Here is a 22,730-nt window from a genome sequence, read left to right as displayed (position 1 = left end):
GGAGTAAAAAAAAAAAGAACTGAGGAAGAAATGAAGGATTTGAACGTGATGAGAAAGGCGACAGAACAAATCCAAGCCCTTAGCTGGAGCGCCATACTCTGGACCTGCTCTGCCTGCTGGGTGATGCTGATGGGGCCGTCTCGTTCCCTGTTCCCTTTCCTTGCACAGTGTTTGTACCCATGCCACTCTGTTGGACCCAACAAACCTGTGACAGCAGCTAGATTGCAAAAATGTTACTGGAAAATCCATTGTGAACTGGAGGGAGGAAGAACTGGACAGGGAAATATTACTCCAGAGGCAGCACACGATAACCTGGAGAAGCGCTGCTTGAGGAAGCAAAAAGCTACAGAAAGGATGCAAGCAGCTGGGGTGAGAGGCAGTTTAAAGGTAGACCAAACGTTTCACAGCAGAGGTAGGTTAGAAGACCCCATTAAAGCAGCATCAGGATTAATCACAGCTATCTTGCCCGCAGGCCCTGTGTCTCCGTGCCTGTTCCGACACAGCAGCACCACGAGGCAGTCGCTGGCTGCCAGGATGAGGCTGCAGAGCACGGTACCTGCAAACCCTCCGCCTTCTGCAACAGCCCCAGACCAGCTCCATGCCAAGAGAGAGAGAAGCATCTTCTCTAACGAGGCCCCAAAACAAAGATGTCTTTTATATTTTATTCACACACTTCCCTGTTATCTGGAATTTTAAATTACACTCACTTAAGAGCAGCGAATCTATCTCCCGACTATTTCCCTTGCTGATGCTTTCAACTGTTTCTTCCACCCCATCAAGCTCCCCACACTCTCACCTAATGCATCTTCCTCAAAACCCACATCCCACAGACTCACAACTGCAGCCCAAGGATTTTAAACCACAGGTTAAAAATAAATGCCTGTAGACATCTAAATACCAGTTTAAATAGTAAGGACTGAAACACATGACTCCTTGCTTGAACTCATAGACTGATTCATTATGCTGACTCTTGTCCTCATCCTTCCTTCCTCTTTGCTGTCCCTTTCTCTTGTGGCTGGTTTCGGGGTGTTGCCAAATCTTCCTTGGGCAAGAGCACCTGCGGCTGCCCACAGGCTGCCAGCTTTCCGTGGCAAGGCTCTACAGCTAGAACGGCGCTAGGGTCTCTAGATGTCACACACCTCTAGAAGCAGAAAATGAAAAAAAAAATGAATGTACTACACCTGTCCAAGACAAATGGCAGAATGGGCAGTAACAGTAGTTTCAGTCACTTTCAGGTGGAATTGCTGACTGGACAGCTAGAAGGAAATGTTGGAGAGATATACGTGGACATGGGAACAAAGGAGAGAAAAGGTACATTGGAAACTGTCAGAAGATAAATTAAGCGAGCCAAGCAAATAAAAATCACTCTGGGTTACAGGACTAAACAAAGAACGACATCAATGACACAGATATCAATGCTGAGCTGATGGCAGGAAGGTTTGTGGAGGTCTGATCAAAAATCTGGAAACTGCTCAGTCATGCACCATCTGCAAACCCACAGCAGGACAGAACTCAGGATGCTAATCAACGGCACTGGAGGCAGCAGAGGGAAATAATGACAAACAAAAATAAAGGTAGAAAGAGGGCGAAGGACTACAAAGAGCGGATAATCAGGGACCTTAGGAGAAGAAGACTGAAAAAAAAAAATCCAAATTGGAGTTAGTGGAAATACAATCTCTTAGGAAGAAGGACTGGTTCTGAATATTGTATAGGTCTCATATCCCTCTCCACTTTAGTTTTAAAGCTGAAAATAGTTTTGTTTTTAGACGGTAAGAACACGATTCTCCTATCCAAATGTAGATGTCTATAGTCTCCGAGCTCCTTAGCTGTAGAAATCAGAAAAAGCAGATGCAATATTTTGTTATTACAGGTAGCAAACCTAGTGACGTTAATAAGCTAGGTTGTTTAAAAGCACTTATATTTTAAAGGCCTTTCGCAGTCCAAAGGAGAAACGTTTGCCTCCCTGAACACTCGTTACGGGAGGGCTATGAGCATGAGCTAGCAGAATGCACTCCCTTTACAGGCAGCATGGAGGGAACAGGCACTGCTGGAGTGCTCTCCTCTTAACGGGGACGGCAGCATTGGGGCTGCTCGGCCGCACTCCAGCAGAGTTTTTGTGCACATGAGCTGTGCAGGGAGCCTGCTGCAAGCAGCTCAGGAGGAAACGCCTCTGCTGCAGGCAGGCAAGCAGTTGAGGTGATTGTCGCTCTTACACATTTATAGGGCTTACAGGGACAACAGACACACGCACAAGCCTTTTTAGGAAGAGGCAGAGAATGATCCATCCGTATTTCACATGCTACATACACCAACGAGAGTAAAATACGACGCATTTAAATTCTAACCTAGATCTGCAAGGTAAAAGATGCTGCGTGACCTGCAGAGAGATGGCTGCTGAGAAAACAGCGGAGGCTGAGGGGTATTAAAGAGGGGAATTAACCTACCTGAGGGACTGGCTGACTGGGAACAGAATGACTGAGGGAAGAATAGTGCACACTGACCACAACAGAAAGAAAAAAATCTATCCCTGAATCACATAAAATAAATCAGCTGAAGGACAAAACATATTTATTTAACAGGTTTGGCCTAGTCTAACAGAAGAGACATAATCCTCTCCTTCTATTTAGAAAGGTTCATTGGCTGTAAAGATCAGAGAAATACTGTTTTGTTGTATCATAGGCAACAAATATAGACAAGATTGCTTCCAAATTTTCCGTTTGTAAATGTTTCACCTGATAAACGCACCAAACAATCGCCTCCCACACCTGATACGATGCCATCAAATGTAAACATGCCATTAAATCAGTGTTTTCTTTTTTTTTTTTTAAATTTGGAAACTTACATTCTGAAAGATGAAAAATAACAAAATTGTAGCATTACATACCTAAACGTGAAAATAATCCAAAGCCACGAGTGACCATAGCTACATTGCTGCTGCCAGAACTTCCCGCTTAACAGGAAAAACTTTCTCTGACCTCATTCTGTCTGCAGCATTTTACAGACCACAGAAAGCTCCTTGCCTCTTGCAAAATTTAGCTACAGAAGTCCTGGGATCTGCAGAGTTCACTGCCCCTCTGGCTCTTTTCCCACCGAAAGCAGAGGATGAGGAGGCTGGGAACGAGGAAGGCTTCCCTCGGAGATGTGCGCGGACTGAAGAGCAGCGCTTGATGAGAGCTCCTTTGGTTTGCTTGTTTTTCACTTTTTAGCTTATGAAAAAACAAGCTCAGGCATTAAAATGCTGCTCTTTCAGCTCAGTCTGAGTCCCAACAAAGCAGTTGTCAAAGGTTGGTTATTTTCATGTCTCTGGTGGAGGGGATGACAAAACAGCAGCGATCGCTGCGCCCTGGGGGAGCCGAGGGCTGGCGGGGCAGGCACCCTGCCCACCACAAGTGTCACACCAGAAGCCTGAGATGTGAACCAACACGAGCTTCAGGTCACCAGCGTGGTGTGGGACTGTCCACAGCCCGTAGGGCCACATTGGTACCCACCTTGCTATTAAAAATATTAGTAGGAAGCACAGGTTCTGTGTTGGTTTTATCTACCAGAAACTCTATGAGCAGCAGTGTCCTAACGGGTATCATTAGGGGTGTGGATGTGATTAAAAATTCCAGAAGTTTTCTGTTTTAAACAAAATCATGTATAGCAATCCAGTTATTGGTCCTTTCAACTGTCCCTTGAAATAAATTAATCCACATTTGCTCCATCTTTTGGGGAAAGAAAGCAAAGTGAACCCAAAACCCTTACTCTTGGGTAAGCCTGCTGTCAGAAGCCAGAACGTATTAGCTGGAAAGAAGAAAGTTTGATGAAGATGTAAACATCTGCCAAAAAGGTGTAAACATCCGCTCCTCCTAATGGAAAGGACTTAGGTAGGATACTGCATTTGCTGCTACTTTGCTACTTTTCAGGACAATTTTGTCTCCACAGGCAGGCAAACAGTACGCTAGAAGTTACTTCTAACATTTATACCCCAAATTTACTCCAGGTGCATAAACTATTAAGATAGGACATAAGAAAAAATAGGTTTACAATAGGAATAAGTTTTTTTGGTTTTCCAAAAGAAGCCAGCTCTCTGAAATGTGACCATTTTGACCAGCTTCAGCACGTGAAGATGCAGCTAAGAAGGCCACTCGGCTTGCACAAGGAAATCTGTGACTCTGCCAAATTTGTGGCCGTGCCTCCAGCCAGGGAAACAAGACCCTTCCTTTTACATCTGGGATTAACCTAAGCAAAAGTAACTGATAAATCTTGGGGGAAAATGCTGTAACCAGACACGTGTGAACTGACAAAATAGAAATACAAGAAATTTTCAAAGGGGAAAAAATGTTTCTCCTGCCTTAACTCACTCTATTACTAACTGCAGGCACCTGTAAATTTTCCAGGTTCAAAGGAATGCAGAACACAAAGACGACACAGACATCTGCTTGAAGTCTCTGACAAACTAGAGGATAAATGACTCAGCAATGCTTCGATGTATTCAGTGGCTCAGTCAGCGTGCTAAAAGTCTCAGATGCTCAGAAATTCGGTACCAGGCGTGGATGGGCATATGCTGAGACAAGCGGAGTCCTCCTCAAGCTGAAGCAAGAGCCAAGTGTTTTAGCTGTCGTGCCTACGACTAAGCCCACAAATTCTGCAGCCAGATATTTAGCTGGCTGCGTGCAGAGGTTATGCAGAAGTCAGTGGATCTCGAAATGCCCGTCTGTGCAAGGCTAGAAAGAAACCTGGCTACTGGACATATTGCCATGCATAAACATTTGTAAGCTAGAGATCAAATCACATCTCTGACTTCCGAATAATGCTCTTCTAGCATTGCATTTCCAGCTTGTAGGTTTTCTACAGCTCTCTTCTAATTCATTTTGCAGCGTTTCCATATTCTTTCCAAAATGTGTATACTTGACCTGAGCCAAAGTTTTGGCAGCACCAAGTAAAACCTGGCATGCAGCATTTCTTCAGTGTGAGTGGACACAGGCCCGATTAAGATAATCTATGCTACTTTAGAAGCACTTTTCAGTGTAGTACAACGCAGTAATGCTAGCAGGCTAGCCTTGCAGAGATGGAAATGGCTTGGACCATACAAATGATACAGTCTGAAACGGCTTTCACTGATCACTCCTTCCAGATCCTCAGCTGAACAACCTGAGAAGCTCCGATGAAGACTTTTACTTCTCATTACGATGTAATTAAAAACAAACACACCCTGATTAGACTTGACAGCTCTACACAGCCACCACAGCTAGGTGTTTTGCAAAGAACAAAGGCACTGAGCAGAGTCTGAGTGACAATACCTGTTAGATGTGTTTGGGTCCCACTGCGAGCCTCAGGTACATCCCCATGGGCTTGTGGAGTGGTTATGGAGAAGTGTGCGTCCTGCAAGCTGAGAGCCTGAAGAGCTGGAATGATGGAGGCAAACATTACTACCTGAACCTGAGGCAGCGTTTCCTTTCCCCCCAGGTCCAGGAAAAGATAAATACCCCGTTCCTTCTCTGGAATAAGCAAGCACAGAGAGAAGAAGCCTGTTCCCATGAACTCCTGCAGAATCTGCTAGATGAAGTAACCTTTCATAATTTTGGAAGAGGGATCCTAGAAGAGGGAAGAGCCAGGATCTTGGTAAAAGGCAGGTACTAAAATGGGAATGGAGATCACAGATGATGACATCTGCCGCAGATTTGCTGCTTGTGAGTTCTTGTGATGCCTGACAGAAGAAGATGCTTGAAAGTAAGATGATTTATGGATTTCTAAAGACCGGTTCTGGAACACATCTTGCTCCTTTATAAAAAAAAAAATAATAAAAAATGCTCAAAGCCAAAGTGTGTCAGAGCCCTGTGTTGCTGATTCTATCATGTCCTCATTAGTCAAAATACTAGTCTTGGTAGCATTGTTGAATAGCTATTTATGTTTTGCTTGGTCGCTGCAGTTTCTATAATCGGCATTTTTGGGATTCCTGTGACCAAATCCAGATCTACGCATATCTATGCCCACATCAGGGAAGAGGAAGATTTCATTAGTTGTGTGCCTTTGTGTGCCTCTGTCCACAAGTGCTACGTGGATCCCTGCAAATCACACAAGGAAAAGATTATGGGTCTAGGACAGCAAAGTGGGCTCAGGCTTGGTTAGTAGGTGCAGTTTGGTGCAGTTTTGGTCATCCCACATCAAAAAGAAACACTGAAAGAAGATGAGAAGGCTAACAAGCACGATTCAATTTGGAAGGAAAAATTAAGTTGACTTTTAACTAGGATTCTTAGACTAGAAGCAGGTGGCTTCAATAGCATGAAGAAGGAGAATTTTAAAACATAAGAGTTTTCTTAAACAGCTCATAATTGAATTGTAGAACTCATTAGTGGGTGCCGGATTTCTGAAGTAGTGGTCTCTATAAATGCTACAACTCAGGCAGTGAACCAATGAGTGCTGCAAGATGGGAGTAAAAGCAAAAGCCACGAGCAAAATTTGACTTACTAACTTGACTTAATGACTTACTGCTTATAATCTTACTGAAGCATCTGCTATCTGTCATCATGGTTGACAGGAACATGAAATTCTTGTACCCTGAGAATACCTGACAATGTAGAGGTCTTGTCATAAGCCAATTAGTATTTATATTAAATATCACTTTACTTACTAATACCTACTTACCCTGAGCTGTCAATTTTCTTTCCCTTCCTTATCCCCCACAGAAGTGATATTGCACTAATCCTTATCTCAGCAGTGTGTTGTAAGGTCTATGTGGCCAAGAAAACAGCTGAAGGCCAGGTGGTAATAGCTGGCCCTCTTCTTATTCTGGATGAAAGCCGGGTATGGTATCTTCCTAGCATTTTCTTTGGCACCTTCTTTCTCAGATTAAGGGAAGGGGTAAGCCAGGCCCTCTCCACAGGGGAGAGAACAGGAGAACAGCAGCATAGCTGGCAGATGACGGTGATGTGAAAGACCAAGTTTCTGGATGTTAGGAAAAAGATGTGTTTCTTTAGGTGAAGTGTACTTTGGGATCAGCATTGGTACTTGGCAGCAAAGCTAATACTGGTTTCATCTTCTCATTTGCTTTTTCAGTAACAAAATATTTGTTCACATGTGTTCGAACTGAAGAGGCAACTGAAAAACTCATCTGTGGAGGACTGCTCCGTGCCCTCCATCAGAGGCCACCCTGCAGATATTTTGCACCAGTCTGTCTCCTGGCATTCCCAGAGAAAGAAACCCGGGTACTTGCTGTGGGTCATCGTGGCTCAAGTTTCACTCTGTCCTCTTCTTCCAGATCAGATTTTTAAATATAATGCAGACGAACTAATGGTTACTAGGACTACAGGGCTCCGTGAGACAAAAAGGCACCTACTGTTCCCACAGACCAGCACAGAAACTGATCTTGTACTGGGAAGAGTGAAACACTGGGAAGTCAGAACACAGCCTACCATACAGGAGAGAAAGTCTCGGTGACTGTGGAATTAGAGACTTTTAAAATGTGAATTGTCCAATTTGGATTAAGAACATGGGAAAAGTTGGTTAGACAAAGAAGTAGAAACTAAGGAACTAGGTGCTCACTGCCCAAACTAACTGCTGCCCCTGGGTCCCAACTGGCAGAGGGCTCGACCACTTCGTTCTGTAGCACCTTATAAAGAGGATGAAGAGGGTGCAGAACCTGGCAGGCTCTGAAATGTTTCAAGGAAATGTTTAGGCAGGACATGTGTGCCTAAAGCAGGATCTTCTCTGACAGAGACTGAAGACAATTGTCTGCACCACAGCGACCAGACTCAGACCTCAGGCAGAGGCTAAAAGCAAAGACAGAATGGAAGAGACCTTGCCCTCAAGTTGCCTGCAACCCAATAAATGAGAAAACGCCCCGGGTCGTGTTGCTGAAGGACTGTCTACACAAACACCCCGTGAAGCAGACTCTGGGAATTGCCCACCCTCAGCCTCCTCACTTCTAGTTCAGCACAAAGGGAATTTGAATCGTACACTGCACTGCACGTTGTATGCAGGTTGTACACGCTGAATTGTGTGATTTAGAAACAGATTTTTAAATTCCATCGTAGCCAGCTCAAAACTGCACATACAACTCACTTTTTTGTCTCGCAAAACAGAAGGAAAGTACATGGACCTTTGCTTAACCCTGTTGCTGAAAATGAGGGATTTGTCTTACTCTTTAGTGCCAGCTTGTCATTAAAGTTTAGGAACATTTTTTCAGTTCCGTTTCTCTTTCCCTGCAGGGAACACTTACTCATTCACAGCTTTGGACAAGTTAAGTCTTCAGTGAAGCACCTTGCTATTCTCCCTAGCGTAATTTACCAAGAAAGAAAAGTGCAAACTGATTCAACAGTGTATTTTGTATTTACATACGTACACTTACACAATAATTTCCATATATGAAAATAAGTAAACGTAAACACAAATTCAACATAAATGCCTCTACTAGACGTGGGCAACTAAAGAACTTTGGCAGCGAAACAGTTTGGTGTGGAGAACAAGCATTAATAAAGCCAACAAAGTAAACTCATTATGTGAAATGTCTCAGGCAGAAACAGAATTCCTCTGCTTTGTAAGCACTGGAGCCTATGATACAACAAGACCAGCCTTTCTCAGAACAGCTTTGAAAGTAATGCTCTATTTAATAAGAACAACAAAAATCTCTTTAGTTCTGTTTAGATATTTCTTCAGTCACACTCACAACATCTATTGCAATAAAAGCAAATCACTATTTGGAGAGACCACAAAGAGACACTGCAAAACAATTCCTGCTTTAATGGATGCTGTATACATCCTTTGAACTAGCAGCGTTACTTGAAACACGTTAGAAAAGTCCTAGTGATACAAAATCCATCAAAATCTATATATATATGCATATATATATATATAAAACCTCTCACAGAAACAACCAATAACCATCGCAAAGCACACGTACCTTTTTGTTGGTGTAGGTGCTCCAGAGGACATGTGGGTCACCATGGTATCGTTCATATTCGTCAGAGGTCGAGGAGGACTAAAATAAAAGTATTTATTCCAGTTAGTGATTTAAAGAACAAAAAGAAAAGAAAAAAAAAAGGGAAAAGGACACCACTGTTTTCTGTGACAATATCAGGTCAAAGAACAGCAGAAAGGCACTGAACTGCTCTATTCTAACTAGCTTTCACAATTCACGTGTAAATTTAAAACGAAGGTAAAACTAACATTTGTGATCAAATAGCTGACCTTTGGTATTGTCTAATACTTCAAGCAGATGTAGGAACCATTCAGATTAGGGGAATTATTTGAAACGTTTAAAGAAACGAGGCAATGACTCATTACAATAAGCCATCAATTATACAACAACCACAGCACCTGCTTGACTTTGATTTCTAATGAGAAAATTTCCCGTTAGTTGGAAGAACCCAACAGAGCACTTCGTGTTCCTTACCACCCCAACCACAGAACCACGGGATGATGTTCCCATATTTGCTCTTTTTAAAGCCCTGGAAGTTTTCTGATGGGCAGGCAGGGTGTGGGAGGGGAGTGACGTGCCCGGGGCACCCCCTGGCAGCTCTGCTCGAGTCGGGGGGGACGACCTGCAGGAGCTGCCACCGCAGAGTCAGTGTTTGCTGGCATTTAGCCTCTGAGCACACCTCCCATCCTTTAGAAGGAGACTTCCAGAGACACGCAGAGCTGCCCATGCGCAGACAGCAGCTCAGTTTGCATGTTAGACAAAATGTCTCGTACAGGTTGTAACAGAGAAAAACGCCGCATTTCTCTGCATATTTTTTTTGAAAACGCAGCCCTAAAATCTTCCGTTTTCTCTTTGCCATCATCTTACTGCTCACTGACACTTGGATTTACAGTTGAGATTAATTCTTGCAAACTTTGTATACAATGCAGCATCACAGAACACATCTGTCCTAACAGAGCTCTTGCAGTTTTTGGATTCCCTGCCGTTCCTGGTGCCTGCTGCAGTGACCCTGCTTCTGTTCGGGATTTCTAAATACTAGGAACTGGCTTAGGACTCAGCTTATTTCATTCAGTAGCTTTCAGAGCCCACCAATCTGGAGAACCAAACACGTATAAGAATCACCTGCTGCCAAAGAGGTAAAATCACAAAGCTCACATTCCTCGCAGGTCTTTCTGCGTTCTTTCTCCATCTTGGGTTAGACACAAAAGCACTTCAGGTCTCAATCCCCACTCCAGACAGATTAGCCCAGAAATAATTATGCTGTATGTTTCAACGTTCAGGTTATTCTAAAATACAACATTATACTGAGAAATGCCCTGGTCATAAGATATTTACTGAATCTGCTGCTTTGGGAAAAGAACTTCGTACTGTACAAAAAAGCAGAAATGCAATTATAACACACTGGAAACTTGGTAACCTGATGGCCGTGACGTGCTGAGGTACATCTGGAATCTATTAATGCTGTGAGTGAACATACAAATGCATCCTCTGCTAATAAGCAGGTAATTAACAGTGTCTCCCTCTTTGTCCCTTTATCCCCTTATTTACCTCTTGACTGAGCATCAGAAACGTTCAGCCCACAGCTACAGTTCAAAGTTCCTCTTTTTCCCTAAGGATTCACTTACCGACTTTGCATTCTCCTGCTAGGCGAATATGAAAACAATCTGGGCTGCTGTCAGACAAACACCTAAACCAACAAGCTTTTGTGACAAAAACTGCATTTTTCAGCAACAACTATTGGCTCGTGGCTTTTGCGTGCATTAGCAATGAAGCGGGCTGTTGGGTTTTGCTTTGTTTGCTTTGGGAGGGAAAATCAGACACACAATAAATGCCACCTCCTTACTGATAATCATTTTCGGGTATGTGAAATTAACCCCAAAATGATTGGCATTAACCCAGGGCACCACATTTCGGTGGAGGGGTTCTGCAAGCTCTCAGCAGCCATTCCCAAGACGCCCAGGACGCAAGCACGGCACTGCCAGCAGGGCACAGCGTGCTCGTGGCCACGAGATGCATAAAGGGATCGCTGTGTTTTCACACGATCCATTTTACTTTAAGTAACAAATTTCACACAAGGACACATCTTCTGTCATCCCACAGAAGTTCACCTACGTGGACCTATTATTTTGAGTCAGGATAATTCTTTATTTTATTACAACATTGCTTTTAAATGGCTCTTTTAGAAGGAAAGTGGATGTAATTCACCACTCGCAATCTGTTTTTGGTATCATTATGAGACATTTCCACATGCTCATTCCAGTTCTGCAAATACCAGTGTCCTCGTTTTTCCAGCTAAATCCCTGCTCACAGTGATAAAGACAAGGAAAAAAATTAAACAGTGACATCTGGTTAGAAGATACCTAACTGCACAACTCCATCTTATTTACTGCTTACAATAAAGCCTGTCCCAGTCCAGACGATTTCTTGAGGCCATTTATACATTTTTAGGGAGTATCTGTTCAGAAAACAGGAACTCTGTTAAGGTGGCACTGAATTTTCTTGTATAACCGTGACAGAAAAATCATACTGGTTGTGACACCAGGAGTAGGCTGTAACCATACCAATGGAGTAGCAAAAGAGCTTCTTTATGAAACTGGGATTGGTTTTATTTTACCAATTTCTGATTCAAATGGAACATAACCGAATGTCCCCTCTGAGATGCTTATGAGTTAGCCTATCGACATAAACAAGACAAAGTAGCTACTGAGGAGAGGTTTTTCTGCCTCACCAGAAAATGCAACTATCCAGGCACCTGAGACCCCAAAAACCCCAAATCAGAACTGGTACGGAGATTCAGGAGACGCACTAAATGGGAACTGTGACTTTTTACTGATGTGTGTAGCTTTTACAAAGATTTCAAAATGAACGGAGCACCGACTCTCATCAGAAGGCACAGTAACCACCTTGATAAGTAACAACATTTTGAAAATTGATTAAATACATCCATGGGTTTCATACGCCCAATATATAAGCTTTAGCCTGGAGAAGAGGAGGCTCAGGGGCGACCTTATCGTTCTCTACAGATACCTTAAAGGAGGCTGTAGTGAGGTGGGGGTTGGCCTGTTCTCCCACGTGCCTGGTGACAGGACGAGAAGAAATGGGGTAAAATTTTGGAGGGGAGGTTTAGGTTGGATGTTAGGAAGAACTTCTTTACTGAGAGGGTTGTTAGGCACTGGAACAGGCTGCCCAGGGAAGTCACAATCCCTGGAAGTCTTTAAAAGCCGTTTAGATGTAGAGCTTAGGGATATGGTTTAGTGGGGACTGTTAGTGTTAGGTCAGAGGTTGGACTCGATGATCTTGAGGTCTCTTCCAACCTAGACAATTTTGTGATTCTGTGAAGCTAAAACACCTTAAATCATCTTAAAGAAGCCAACAGAAGTTTGAGTTTTCCAGCCCTAGCAGTTTTTTGGTCTTTTTATATTTTTTCCAAACCATGTTTAAGTATGAACATTACCTGTCTCTTCTGCTGTGACCAGCTCCCTCTCCATGCATCCACTTCTGGCAACTACTGGACACAAGATACTGGACTAAACTCTTTGGTCTAACCCAGGCTGGATGATATCCTGGTCTTAGATCTTCCCATCATTTTCCTAAATGTCACCAAACTCCTATGAGTTATTGCCAGAACTCTAATTAAATCAAAGATCTTGACTTCTATCATTAATATTTACCCTTTAATTACCTGCTCCTACCTGTAAAAACCTACGAGATTCAGATGTAATTGAAGTTGCTGTCACATCTGTTCTCGGTAATCTTGTCTAAAAATGAGAAATAAGAAATGTGTCAACAGTTTTCCTAAGTAGGGAAATCATTGCACATTCTGAAGAAAAGCCCAATTAAGCCTAGGTCTAAGTCTTCATTTAGACTTGGCTGGTGAAGGTCCAGAACAAACCCAGGACAGCTCTCGGGCCCCAGAAGCCTAAAAGCTCAGTAAATAGAAGCAACCAAGTCTGGAGACTTTTTGCTGTGCTGGACAATCACCTTGCAAAGGGACCTCTAAAAAAAGCAACAATAAACAAAATTTACCAAACCCTAAACGCTTCTATCTGAGCTTGCTGATGCAATCAGCACAGTGACATGATATATTTGATCCCATCAGTCTACAGAGACTTGGAAAATGCAAAGCTCAGGAAAAGCAATCTATACTCGAGGGTTAAGAGTTGCAACTGCATCCAATTAAAAAAATATAAAAAAGCTGTCTTTCAGACCTGGAATTGATGAGACTGAAGCCAGTGATGGACACCTGGAATTCTGGAAGCAAACATATTTCACTGTCCCTCAGAAAGGACAATTAAATAGGGTCTGAAGGGTCCCAATGATGTCAAGCAGCAGGAGTTCAAAGCATTCTCAGCTAAGCTTCTGGCATGGACATATATTTCCTCCCTTTACTCAATGTTTGTGTGCCAGAACCAGGCAGTATATTGCATATAAGAAAAAAAGAGTCATTTTCAGGTGCACTGATAAGCAGTGTAGTAAACACTAGCATTTGCTTAATTATCTACTAATGCCTAGAATTAAGTTATTCTTTAAATAGGGACAGAAATAGGGATAACTGCATGATATCTGCCAGTCTTTTCTGTTACTTCTTTTAAATTGCACTTACTGTGTTTACATACATATGAACTGAACAGACATGAAGTCTTGAATATATTTGCTAACTTTACAGGTGAGTTTTGCTCTATAACCTGGGAAGTCCTACACTATAAAGATAATAACAGATACTATGAGCCTCCTACTGCTCAGGAGCCCCACTCGCAGCCCATCCAGGTTGCATTGCTTCGTGCAAAGAGAACTACAAAGAATTACAACAAAGACCTGACCGACACCAGAAGGCAGGCACAAGTCAAAGATGTAAGTTACCTGTATAAAAATGAAAAATCATAGTTATATTAAATCCCACTACACTACAGAGAGTGGCTGACCATACCCTCTGCCTGTTATTATTCCATTTACAGCCATGCTGACAGAAATTTAAGGAGAGATCTAACAGAAAAACGTCAGTTTGGTGGATATTTACCTACGTGTATTTACGTAGGCAGAGGTATGGAGGCGTTTAGCACTTCTAGGTGCGAGGCAGGCTGGCACCACAGCTAGCAGACACTAGTCAAGATCTTTATATTAAAGATTTGCATTAACTTAAAGCTTGTTACAAAAGAAGATTGCTCAAATCCATACGGAATCCTAGTTCAGTTTATTAATTGGAAAAAAAAACAACACAACAAAACACCATAAATAACAGTTGATGAAATACAATGGCATGAAACTGTAAAAATAATGTCCCAACTGCCACGACAGTCCTTTTGCTTCCCTCTGACAAGGTGTCAGCTGGAAAAAGCAACAAAGTGAGGTTCATTATTTTCCTGGGCGATTCATTATTTCTCATACTGAAGGTCGGGAAAGATGAACTTAAACTCATTGGAGCTGTTTGTTTCTAACAACACATGCAGCATTAATTTTTTTTTCCTTAATGCTTCCTATGCTACTTCATGCTTCCAGGTAAGAAAGACACAGACTGTAAAGTGCAATGCGATTCGATGTAAATCTTGGTCTCTCTTGCATGGCATTTCCACGGGGGTAAAGAAATGGCATTTCTTTGCTTAACAACCGTGAGAAGTCCTTGGGGAGATTTCCACAAACAACCCTGTGAAAACTCATCTCTTTCTACCATAAGCTATCAGGAAGGATTCAAAGCAGCATAAATGTGACCTGCTTTTCTCACACCTTATTGCTGGGAGGACTATGTCAACACATTTAGGTAATAGTGCAATGACACAGCTCCTCTGCCTTACCTTTGTTCCTCAGGAGAGACCCAAGGGAATTTCCCCAGAGAACAGTCATGGCTGAGGTTACCCGAGGTAAAGCACAGTCCCCGTCTGCCAGCAGTGCCACCTGGTTTCACCCACAAAAACAAACGCTGCGATGCTTTTCAAGTGACACAATCAAGGTTATGCCCCCAGATACACGTTCCTTCTTTTCCCCTAACAGCAGCCTTTGCTTTCCTTACACACTTCAGCAATCTGCATCACTGCAGTCCAGCCGCTTGTCCTGACATTTGCTCCAGGACTGCTGTTGGGTTTTGCATGGGAGCACACACCAAACTCTCCAGTCTGAGGCCATACTGGATCTTCCCCCCTCCCTGGGAGAGGATAAAGCCATTTTAGTGTACGCAAAATGCTCTATGAGGATGACGTCAGTAATACAATTGAAATCTTCCCCCTCACATTGCAAATCCTCCAAAAATTGTAATAAAAATTTGGAGATGTCATTTGCCGACTTGAGGTTGAAGAGCTCCAGCACATCTCATTTTCAAACTGTTCCTACTGTTTATATCTGACAAGTCTTCAGAGTGCAGTTTGATGGCTTGATCCGGAGCCAGTTTGGCCCCATTTATATTTAGTAAGCGAAACCGTGCCAGGGAGTCTTCCAAAATCCAGGAACGTGATCAGCTACATGTGTAAATTGTTAGCAGACCCTAGCACAGTTCTGGTCTGAGTCAAGCAGCAATTCCCAGCAATTCCTGGGAGAAGACGGAGCCAGGAACTACTCCCAGGAAGCCGTTCAGATGTGGCTCGGCTCTTCTGGAAGGTAAGGAAGATGAATAGCACGGACAGAACAGCTCTGAGCCAGCTGGCTTCACCGGCAAAAAACAGTCCCAAGTAGACTCAATTAACAGTATATGCAGGACTAGGACTTGATCTCGAGCTTATTCCTTTGACTTTGCATCTTTTTTTCTCTGATGTAACAGCCACCAGCATTTCATCGGGAATCTGCCCGAGGACGGCGCGTGGCCAGCAGCAAGGACCCAGGCAAAGCCCGGGCACTGGTGGGAGCAGATGGGAAGGGGCAGGCTCCGTCCTGGCAGACCACCTCCAGCTAACGGAGGGGTTTTGGCACTGCCAACAGCCTGCTTGGTCACCCCTGGTGTCCCAAAGGTGCTTTTTGCAGCTGCCTGGTCCAGGTCACAGACCTGCTGAGGTTGGAGGAGGGCTCTTGACACCCCCCAGTCCCAGCTCCCTGCCCAAGCTGGACCAGCCGCAGCAGGCTGCCCGGTCATATTTTTAATAACCCCAAGGGCAGAGACTTCACAGCCTCTTTGAGCAACCCATGCCCATGATCACACTGCATCCCAAATCAGGCTGCCTTTTGGTCTTACACCGTGGGCTCTGCTCAGTCTGAGGGGCATATCTGCAGGAGGGAGCAGCCTGCCCCGAATCCACAGCAAGCTGCAAGTCACCACGAACCCACACATGCTCAGGGGCCAAGCAGGCAGCTGGTAAGAGCAGAATACTCAGGCTTCGTGTACTTCCTGATGGCTTTCAGGCTGCCTTTACGCAAGCAGTGGCTATTCTCTTCCTTAACTGCATACGTCAAGACTATCTAAAAGCAAGACACAAGCTTTAACCCGTAACTCACAGGCTAGGCAAGAGAATAGAGATTCAAGGAACACACCGGCAGGTATTTCAGGGCTTCACGTGCAAATGGCAAGGACTTAACGTAGATAATGTGTGCTAAGCATGCAACACAGGCACACGTTAAATTAAAAGAGGAGGGGACCTGTGTCAGATATATACGTGTTCCGAAATTCATCAGCCAGGACTTCAGTAGGTCACACCATACATCTCCTAACAGCGAGTCCAAGATGGGTGAATTTTCTCTCCAGAGTCCTCTCTACTGAGCAAATTTATTCTACTACTTAAGAGGCCAATTCCTTTGCTATTATTTGCTGTATAAACTCCTCTCCTCTAATTACTCGGTATCTATCACCAAGCAGGAAGAAATGAATTACTTCTTTTGTACTATGCATTATATATAACTAAGACCATAAAAAGCCCCATCATTTATTATTCAAATCTAAATAATGATCTCCTGCTGCCTTCTCCCTCTGACTACAAGCTTGAGTAAGTAAAATATAAGATCAATACATCTGTTCAATAGGAGGCACTGAAGGCAGGCCAACGAAGTAAAGGAAAACCTATTTAAAAATGCAGTAGCTCATAATGACAACTTAAACTTCACAACAGAAAGCAAAGGGGTGTTAGAATTACCCTTTTCACAGAACTAACAGATTGGGGATGCAAACAGACTTCATCTTGGGAAAATAGCTGTAAAGAGCATGAGGGTTCGTGGCAGTCAGCTAAGCAAGCATCCCCGGTGTGCCGCTGGAGCAGAACAGCCAGATGCAATAACCACGCGCAGGAGGAGGAGCAATTTCTGGGAACTGAGGGGGGGCTCTGCTGCACTTGGCACTGTAAGAACACAAACGGAATTGCATTCAATTTTTGGAACTGCAATTCAGGAGGGAGGTTGAAAATCAGGGATGGTTCACTGAAGAAACACAGGAACGACTGAAAGCTGGAAAACATGCAATTCACAGAGATAATCCTCACTCCAAACCTCCTACTTAGCAGACAAAATAAGTGGTGGTTTGATGGCAACCTACACGTACATTTAGCTTATTTGTAATAAAAACACACAGCAGTACACAGCACGGATATAACAAACTCCAAGGAACAGAAACTAAAATGAACAAATTCTACTTAGAAATATCCTTGCAGATTTTGAATAACGAGGGCAATAAAGCACATGAACTTTCATGACTGTGGCAAATTCCATCTGTTATAAATGTTAATTATTTTTATAAAATACCTATTTTTTTAATATATTTTCTGCTTTGCACAGGGAATAATTCAAAGAAATCTCCCAGTCTCTTTGTGGTTCTAGTTAAATGATTGGGATGACTCATTTAGACTCCATGAACTCTGGTTAAGGAAATAACTGTAGTAGCATCTCTGTATGTGTTTTGAGCTCTTTTGCTCAAAAATGTAAGGGAAAAACTTCACAGCAGGACAAGTTTTGGAAACTTCTCTCTGTCATATATATACACAATGACAGAATGTAAATCTATGATACAAAACCCATCAGACTCAGAAGCTGGAATTACCAGCCAGATTCAGGAGGTGAAAGATGCAAATTCAGAGCCACACTTTGGCAGGCAACCAAGGCCAACGTTCTCCAGCAGCTAACAAGCAGCCATGAGAAGCTGCAAGGTAGCAGCTTCTGTCAGAATGACTTATCAATGCAACACGCATTTCCTGCTTTTCCTGCTGCGTGTATTTTGAAAAACTATCCTATAAAAAGTAGGAATACATGTATACCACACTATACCAAGAATACATTACATCTTACCATAGAGGGTGATTTCTTCTTTTGCTTGTTTTTCTAATCTGGGGTAGGAACTGGGATTAGGAAACAAGAAACTAACCCCCCTCTCCATAATAAAAAGTTTTAAAGTGTCGCTCTGCTTTAAACCCGGAAACCACAATATTTAAAATATGCTGTTACAATGAGAAAATTTTGAAAAGAGTTGAATTATTGACATTCTATTTCTATTCTGCAACTATTTAGACTTCTTCAGTTTCAAATAAAAAGGGCTTTCTGTCACACAGGCAGATATTGCTTGGAACTGAATATCTCAATTTTGTCTGATTTGCGCTTTTGCACAAAGTCACTGAAGACCAATTCTACTTTCAGTGTAGCGTGAGTGACCTTCATGCAAATGTGAAAAGCAAAAAAGTGGGAAAACATTACCTGCTATTTCTATTGTTAAATAGAAAATAAAGTTTATTGTAAAAATGCACATTACCTTCAGTAAAGGAGACAGATCTAAGTTTCTGCTACTTGTGTAATTTTTCTTTGTTTTTGCACATGCAACAAAAGAAAACAGATGAAACCTGTACCTGTGGGACAAACCAGTTCAATGCACAGCTGAAACAAACCTGAGAACGGAAATGTACTTACAGTTATCCCTAGGTGGCAAAGAACCAGACAAAAAATTCTCTGTAATCCTTTACCAGTCCCCTAAAATATCCAGATCACAGTATTGTTTAAATATTTCTGAAAAATTATGATATCTTAATTCAAATAATGGTTATGACTGCAGTTGCAGGAAGGCACTGAACACTGACTTTGCAGACTTCTGTAAAATTCCAAGTGCCAGATGACTGTCAGCAGTTCCTCACTGTAATGCACTACTTTCTGACACTGTATTTGTAAGAAAAAATTAGGAATTGTTTAAAAATAGCTGCTAACACTCCTCCAATGAGAGCACCAAGGGCAAATACATCCACGGATATGCTGAGCCAACATTTTCCTCCTATAGAAAGGGAACATAACTGTAGTAGTAAATTGGATCTCACCACTCCATTCCGGTGCAAATCATGTGAGCAACTTCCCAACAAAAATTACATGTATATATTACAGATCGATTACTGGTTTGTTCTCTTTGTTATTTTAATCAGCAGAAAATGGCCAATTTCTGTTCTTATACTACTCAAAAGTGTTGGTTTTATGTTTGTGATTAGGAGTGAGAAATGTGATCTCTACTTCCCTGGAATATTTTGAGTTAAGTTTTCTACAAGCCCTTATGGAGCTTTTACATCTGTTTAACTATGACTAATTTTCCTACTAGCACTGAGTAGTAATCCTGCCAAAAGCTATCTTGATGTGAAGAAAGGCATAAAACATAACCCATCTAAGTGTAATCCGACAACAATTTAAGTCAAAGATCTATAATTCAAAAATAGCAGGCTAAATATTTGCCAAAAGGAAACATTTCAAATGCATTTGGATACAATAATGGTGCAGACCTGACTGGGTACCAAAGATGAGATTAACAGCTCCTGTCAGCCAGCCTGGCTTTGCCTGGGCGAGGGGACCAAAGGTTTCAACTTTTTTCTCCATCCTCTGGAGATTTACATTATTTGAGCTGCCAAAACGATGCACAGACTATTTTAATTTTTTGCTGTAATTTACAAAACAGTTTACAGCATATGCTTCTGTTAAGATGATCAGGATTAAATGAAACAGACACGATAAAAAGTTGAGAACTAACCACAAATCTGAGACCATACACAAATACCCGAGATCTGACAAAAAGCTGTGTACTGCAGGGAGCAAATCCCCGAGCTCTGTGACGAGAGCCGATGGCAGCAGGGGCAGCGTGTTGTTTGCAGCCACTAACACCCAGCCATGGCTGGGTTTTTGCTGGTTTGTCTGCCTCACACCTCAGGTGGCTGCTCAGAGTTGGCACCCAGCTCCACCATCACACTCCCAGTAACTGGGAACATGTAAATTACTCACCAGGATGAAATGTCACGGTAAGTTCTGCTGCGTCTTTATGACAGGCCCATTAATACTGGCTTGTGTCGTGAATGTGGCATTCAGTGTGGTATCACTGGTATTGAGTTTAGGTTGGATGTTAGGAAGAACTTCTTTACGGAAAGGGTTGTGAGGCATTGGAACGGGCTGCCCAGGGAAGCGGTGGAGTCACCATCCCTGGAGGTCTTTAAAAGATGTTTAGATGTAGAGCTTAGGGATATGGTTTAGTGGAGGACTGGTTAGTGTTAGGTCAGAGGTTGGGCTGGGTGATCTTGGAGGTCTCTTCCAACCTAGATGACTCTGTGGTTCTGTATCACAGCCTGGAGGGGCCTGCACCCACCCCACTCCGTGCCCACACAGCCGTGCCCCACAGCACCACAGGGAGCCCGGGGGGCTCCTGAGGGACAGCACCGAGCATGGGCACAGGCAGCAGGCTTGGTTTTAAAAAGTAACAATAACAAAACCAACAACAACCAAACAAACAACCAGCCTTACATTTCACTCCTTCCCCCCTTGAATTAAAGGGCAAAGCACAGTGCTCACTCAGGGAAGCCTGGGCCTGGCAGCAGGGCCGCCTCAGGCCCCGCAGATCCCATGCCCGGCCACCCGCAGCATGGCCCTGGGGAGCCTCCGAGCCCTGCTGGGCCCGACCCGGCCCTCTCCTGTCACGGCAGGGTGCCAAGCTCCAGCAAAGGCAGCAGACGTGCCACTGGTGTGTCATGCCACACCAGAAATCATCTCCTGCTGACTGGAGGGGAGAAGGGGACCCGCCGGCTGCCCCCTCGAAGCCGCGTGAGGGAAGGGAGCAAGGAGACCAGAAAGAAAGGCAGTGACTGAAATACAAGCATAGGCACCCAATTCACACAAGTAAAATGCAAACCCCTGGACATTTTGAACTAAAAGAGAACATTAATATGCAATTCATAAATTTTAAGTATCAGAGATGGATGAGTGCATCACAGAGCCTGACCCGAATACAGAAATTTTACGTTCCACCCACTTACTCCAAACTGAGACGAGGGCTTTAGGTTTGCCTAAAGCAGAACTCCAGCAGGTCTGGATCTAGGGCACCAAAGAGAAAAGGTCACTGCTGCTTCCCTTGGCTGTTACGTTACTACCTTGGCCATAACGTGCTAACCTGGCAATGCCACAGTGCCAAGCCACAGGCAAAAGCAAACACTTCTGTACTAACACTGTGCAGCGAGCACTGTAAGACTGATATGCTGTACGAATAAACAAGAAGTGTATGTGTATATAAATATATATATATACATAATTATAATTAAATTACTTGGAAGTTTTTCCTTCTTTTGCTGGATTAACAACCTTCTTAACAACCATTAACAACCTTCTACCAGCCTGAAACCAAGCAGAGATTTATCTCAAGTAGTAACAAATGTGTGTACTCACAGAACGGCACATAAAAACTAAATTAAAAATAAACTCATAAACACATAAAATTTAACAGACTATGACTCTTCACAAAAACCCTTCTAGATCAGGAATAATTCAATACATCATCACACGGGCTGTGGGGCAATGGATCACGAACACCAGCTGCATCACCATGGAGGGATACTCGAAGCCTCCAGCAGCACTCATACACTGCTCTATGAGGTTCTTCCTTCCCCATGCAGTGCAAGAAAGCATTTTGGGTAGTTAAATATGTTAACATTTAAAGGGCGAGTTAAAGGTAGTGTAAGGCACAAATTTTTGCCATTGCTTGTAAAGAATGTTCAGCATTTTAATAAATGCTGTTCATCACCAAACAAACTTGGGAAAGTAAAACTCACTTGCTGAAAGTTAATTGAAAGTCATTAAGACAGTAACAACCCTTCATCACGAAACTAGTCTTAGTGATAGGACTCAGACCTGGACCACGGTTAATGAAAACAGAGGGTAGCTGTGTGAAACGCCTACTGGGAGAGGATTTTTAAGTTTCCTCATGTCCAAAGCGACGCTTGGCAATACTGAAATCCAGAGAAGCAGCCACAGCACAGCTTCCTAGGGCGAATATCAGCCCACTGCATTACTCAGAGAGGCCAAGTCCTGCACCTCGGACAAGATAACCCTGTGCAACCATACAGGGTGAGAATCTGCTGGCTCGGAAACAGATTTGCACAGGAGGACGTGGGGGTCCTGAGGAGCACAAACTCAGCAGCTACAGCAGCAAGGCTGGCCACGGGCTGGGCTTTGCCAGCTGGAGCAGAGCAGAGCCAGGAGGTGAAGGGAAGGGATTCTTCCTCTCTGGCCCTGTGAGACAGGGTCTGGAGCACCGTGTCCTCCTCTAAGCTCCTCCGGACATGGAATAGCGAGTGCAGCAGAGGCCACCAAGATGGTCAAGGTCTGAAGCGAGCAGCGTACGAGAGGCTGATGGAGCTGGTTTGTTTGGCAAGCAGCAGGTTCAGGAGGGCCTCGTGGCTGCTGTGACCACCCGCCCGGTGGGTACGAAGAGGAGCACACACAGAGGATAACATGCAGTGGAGGTACAAGGGATGTTCTGTTTAGATATTAGGATACATCTGCTCAGAGTGGTGGTGGTCAGGCATTGGCATTTGTGTCCAGGGAGGCCGTGGAACCTCCATGCTTGAAGGCAACCTACCTGAGGTGACCCTGAGCAACGTAATCGAACCTCAGAGGTAGACTGAACTTCTAAGCTGGAGCAGAAGACCTC

At 43.5% G+C, this 22,730-nt stretch overlaps 1 protein-coding gene across 16 annotated transcripts in view; it reads right to left on the bottom strand.

Annotated features, from left to right (window-relative positions):
• The window catches only part of DTNB (dystrobrevin beta), a 192,365-nt gene that overhangs the window by 97,359 nt on the left and 72,276 nt on the right, over nt 1–22,730 (bottom strand). For 14 of the 16 annotated variants that reach the window (XM_068679116.1, XM_068679115.1, XM_068679126.1 and 11 more), the window contains one exon: nt 8,882–8,959. In XM_068679116.1, the coding sequence (XP_068535217.1) occupies nt 8,882–8,959 (78 nt within the window). Of the gene's footprint in view, nt 1–5,282; nt 5,388–8,881; nt 8,960–22,730 lie in introns of all 16 variants that reach the window. The other 2 variants (XR_011095494.1, XM_068679128.1) reach the window with 1 other exon arrangement.

The sequence above is a fragment of the Anas acuta genome, chromosome 3 (assembly GCF_963932015.1).
Source record: "Anas acuta chromosome 3, bAnaAcu1.1, whole genome shotgun sequence".
NCBI classification, from domain to species: Eukaryota; Metazoa; Chordata; class Aves; order Anseriformes; family Anatidae; genus Anas; species Anas acuta.
Note: the sequence above shows the minus strand (reverse complement) of the source record. Positions and strands in the feature narration are given on the sequence as shown.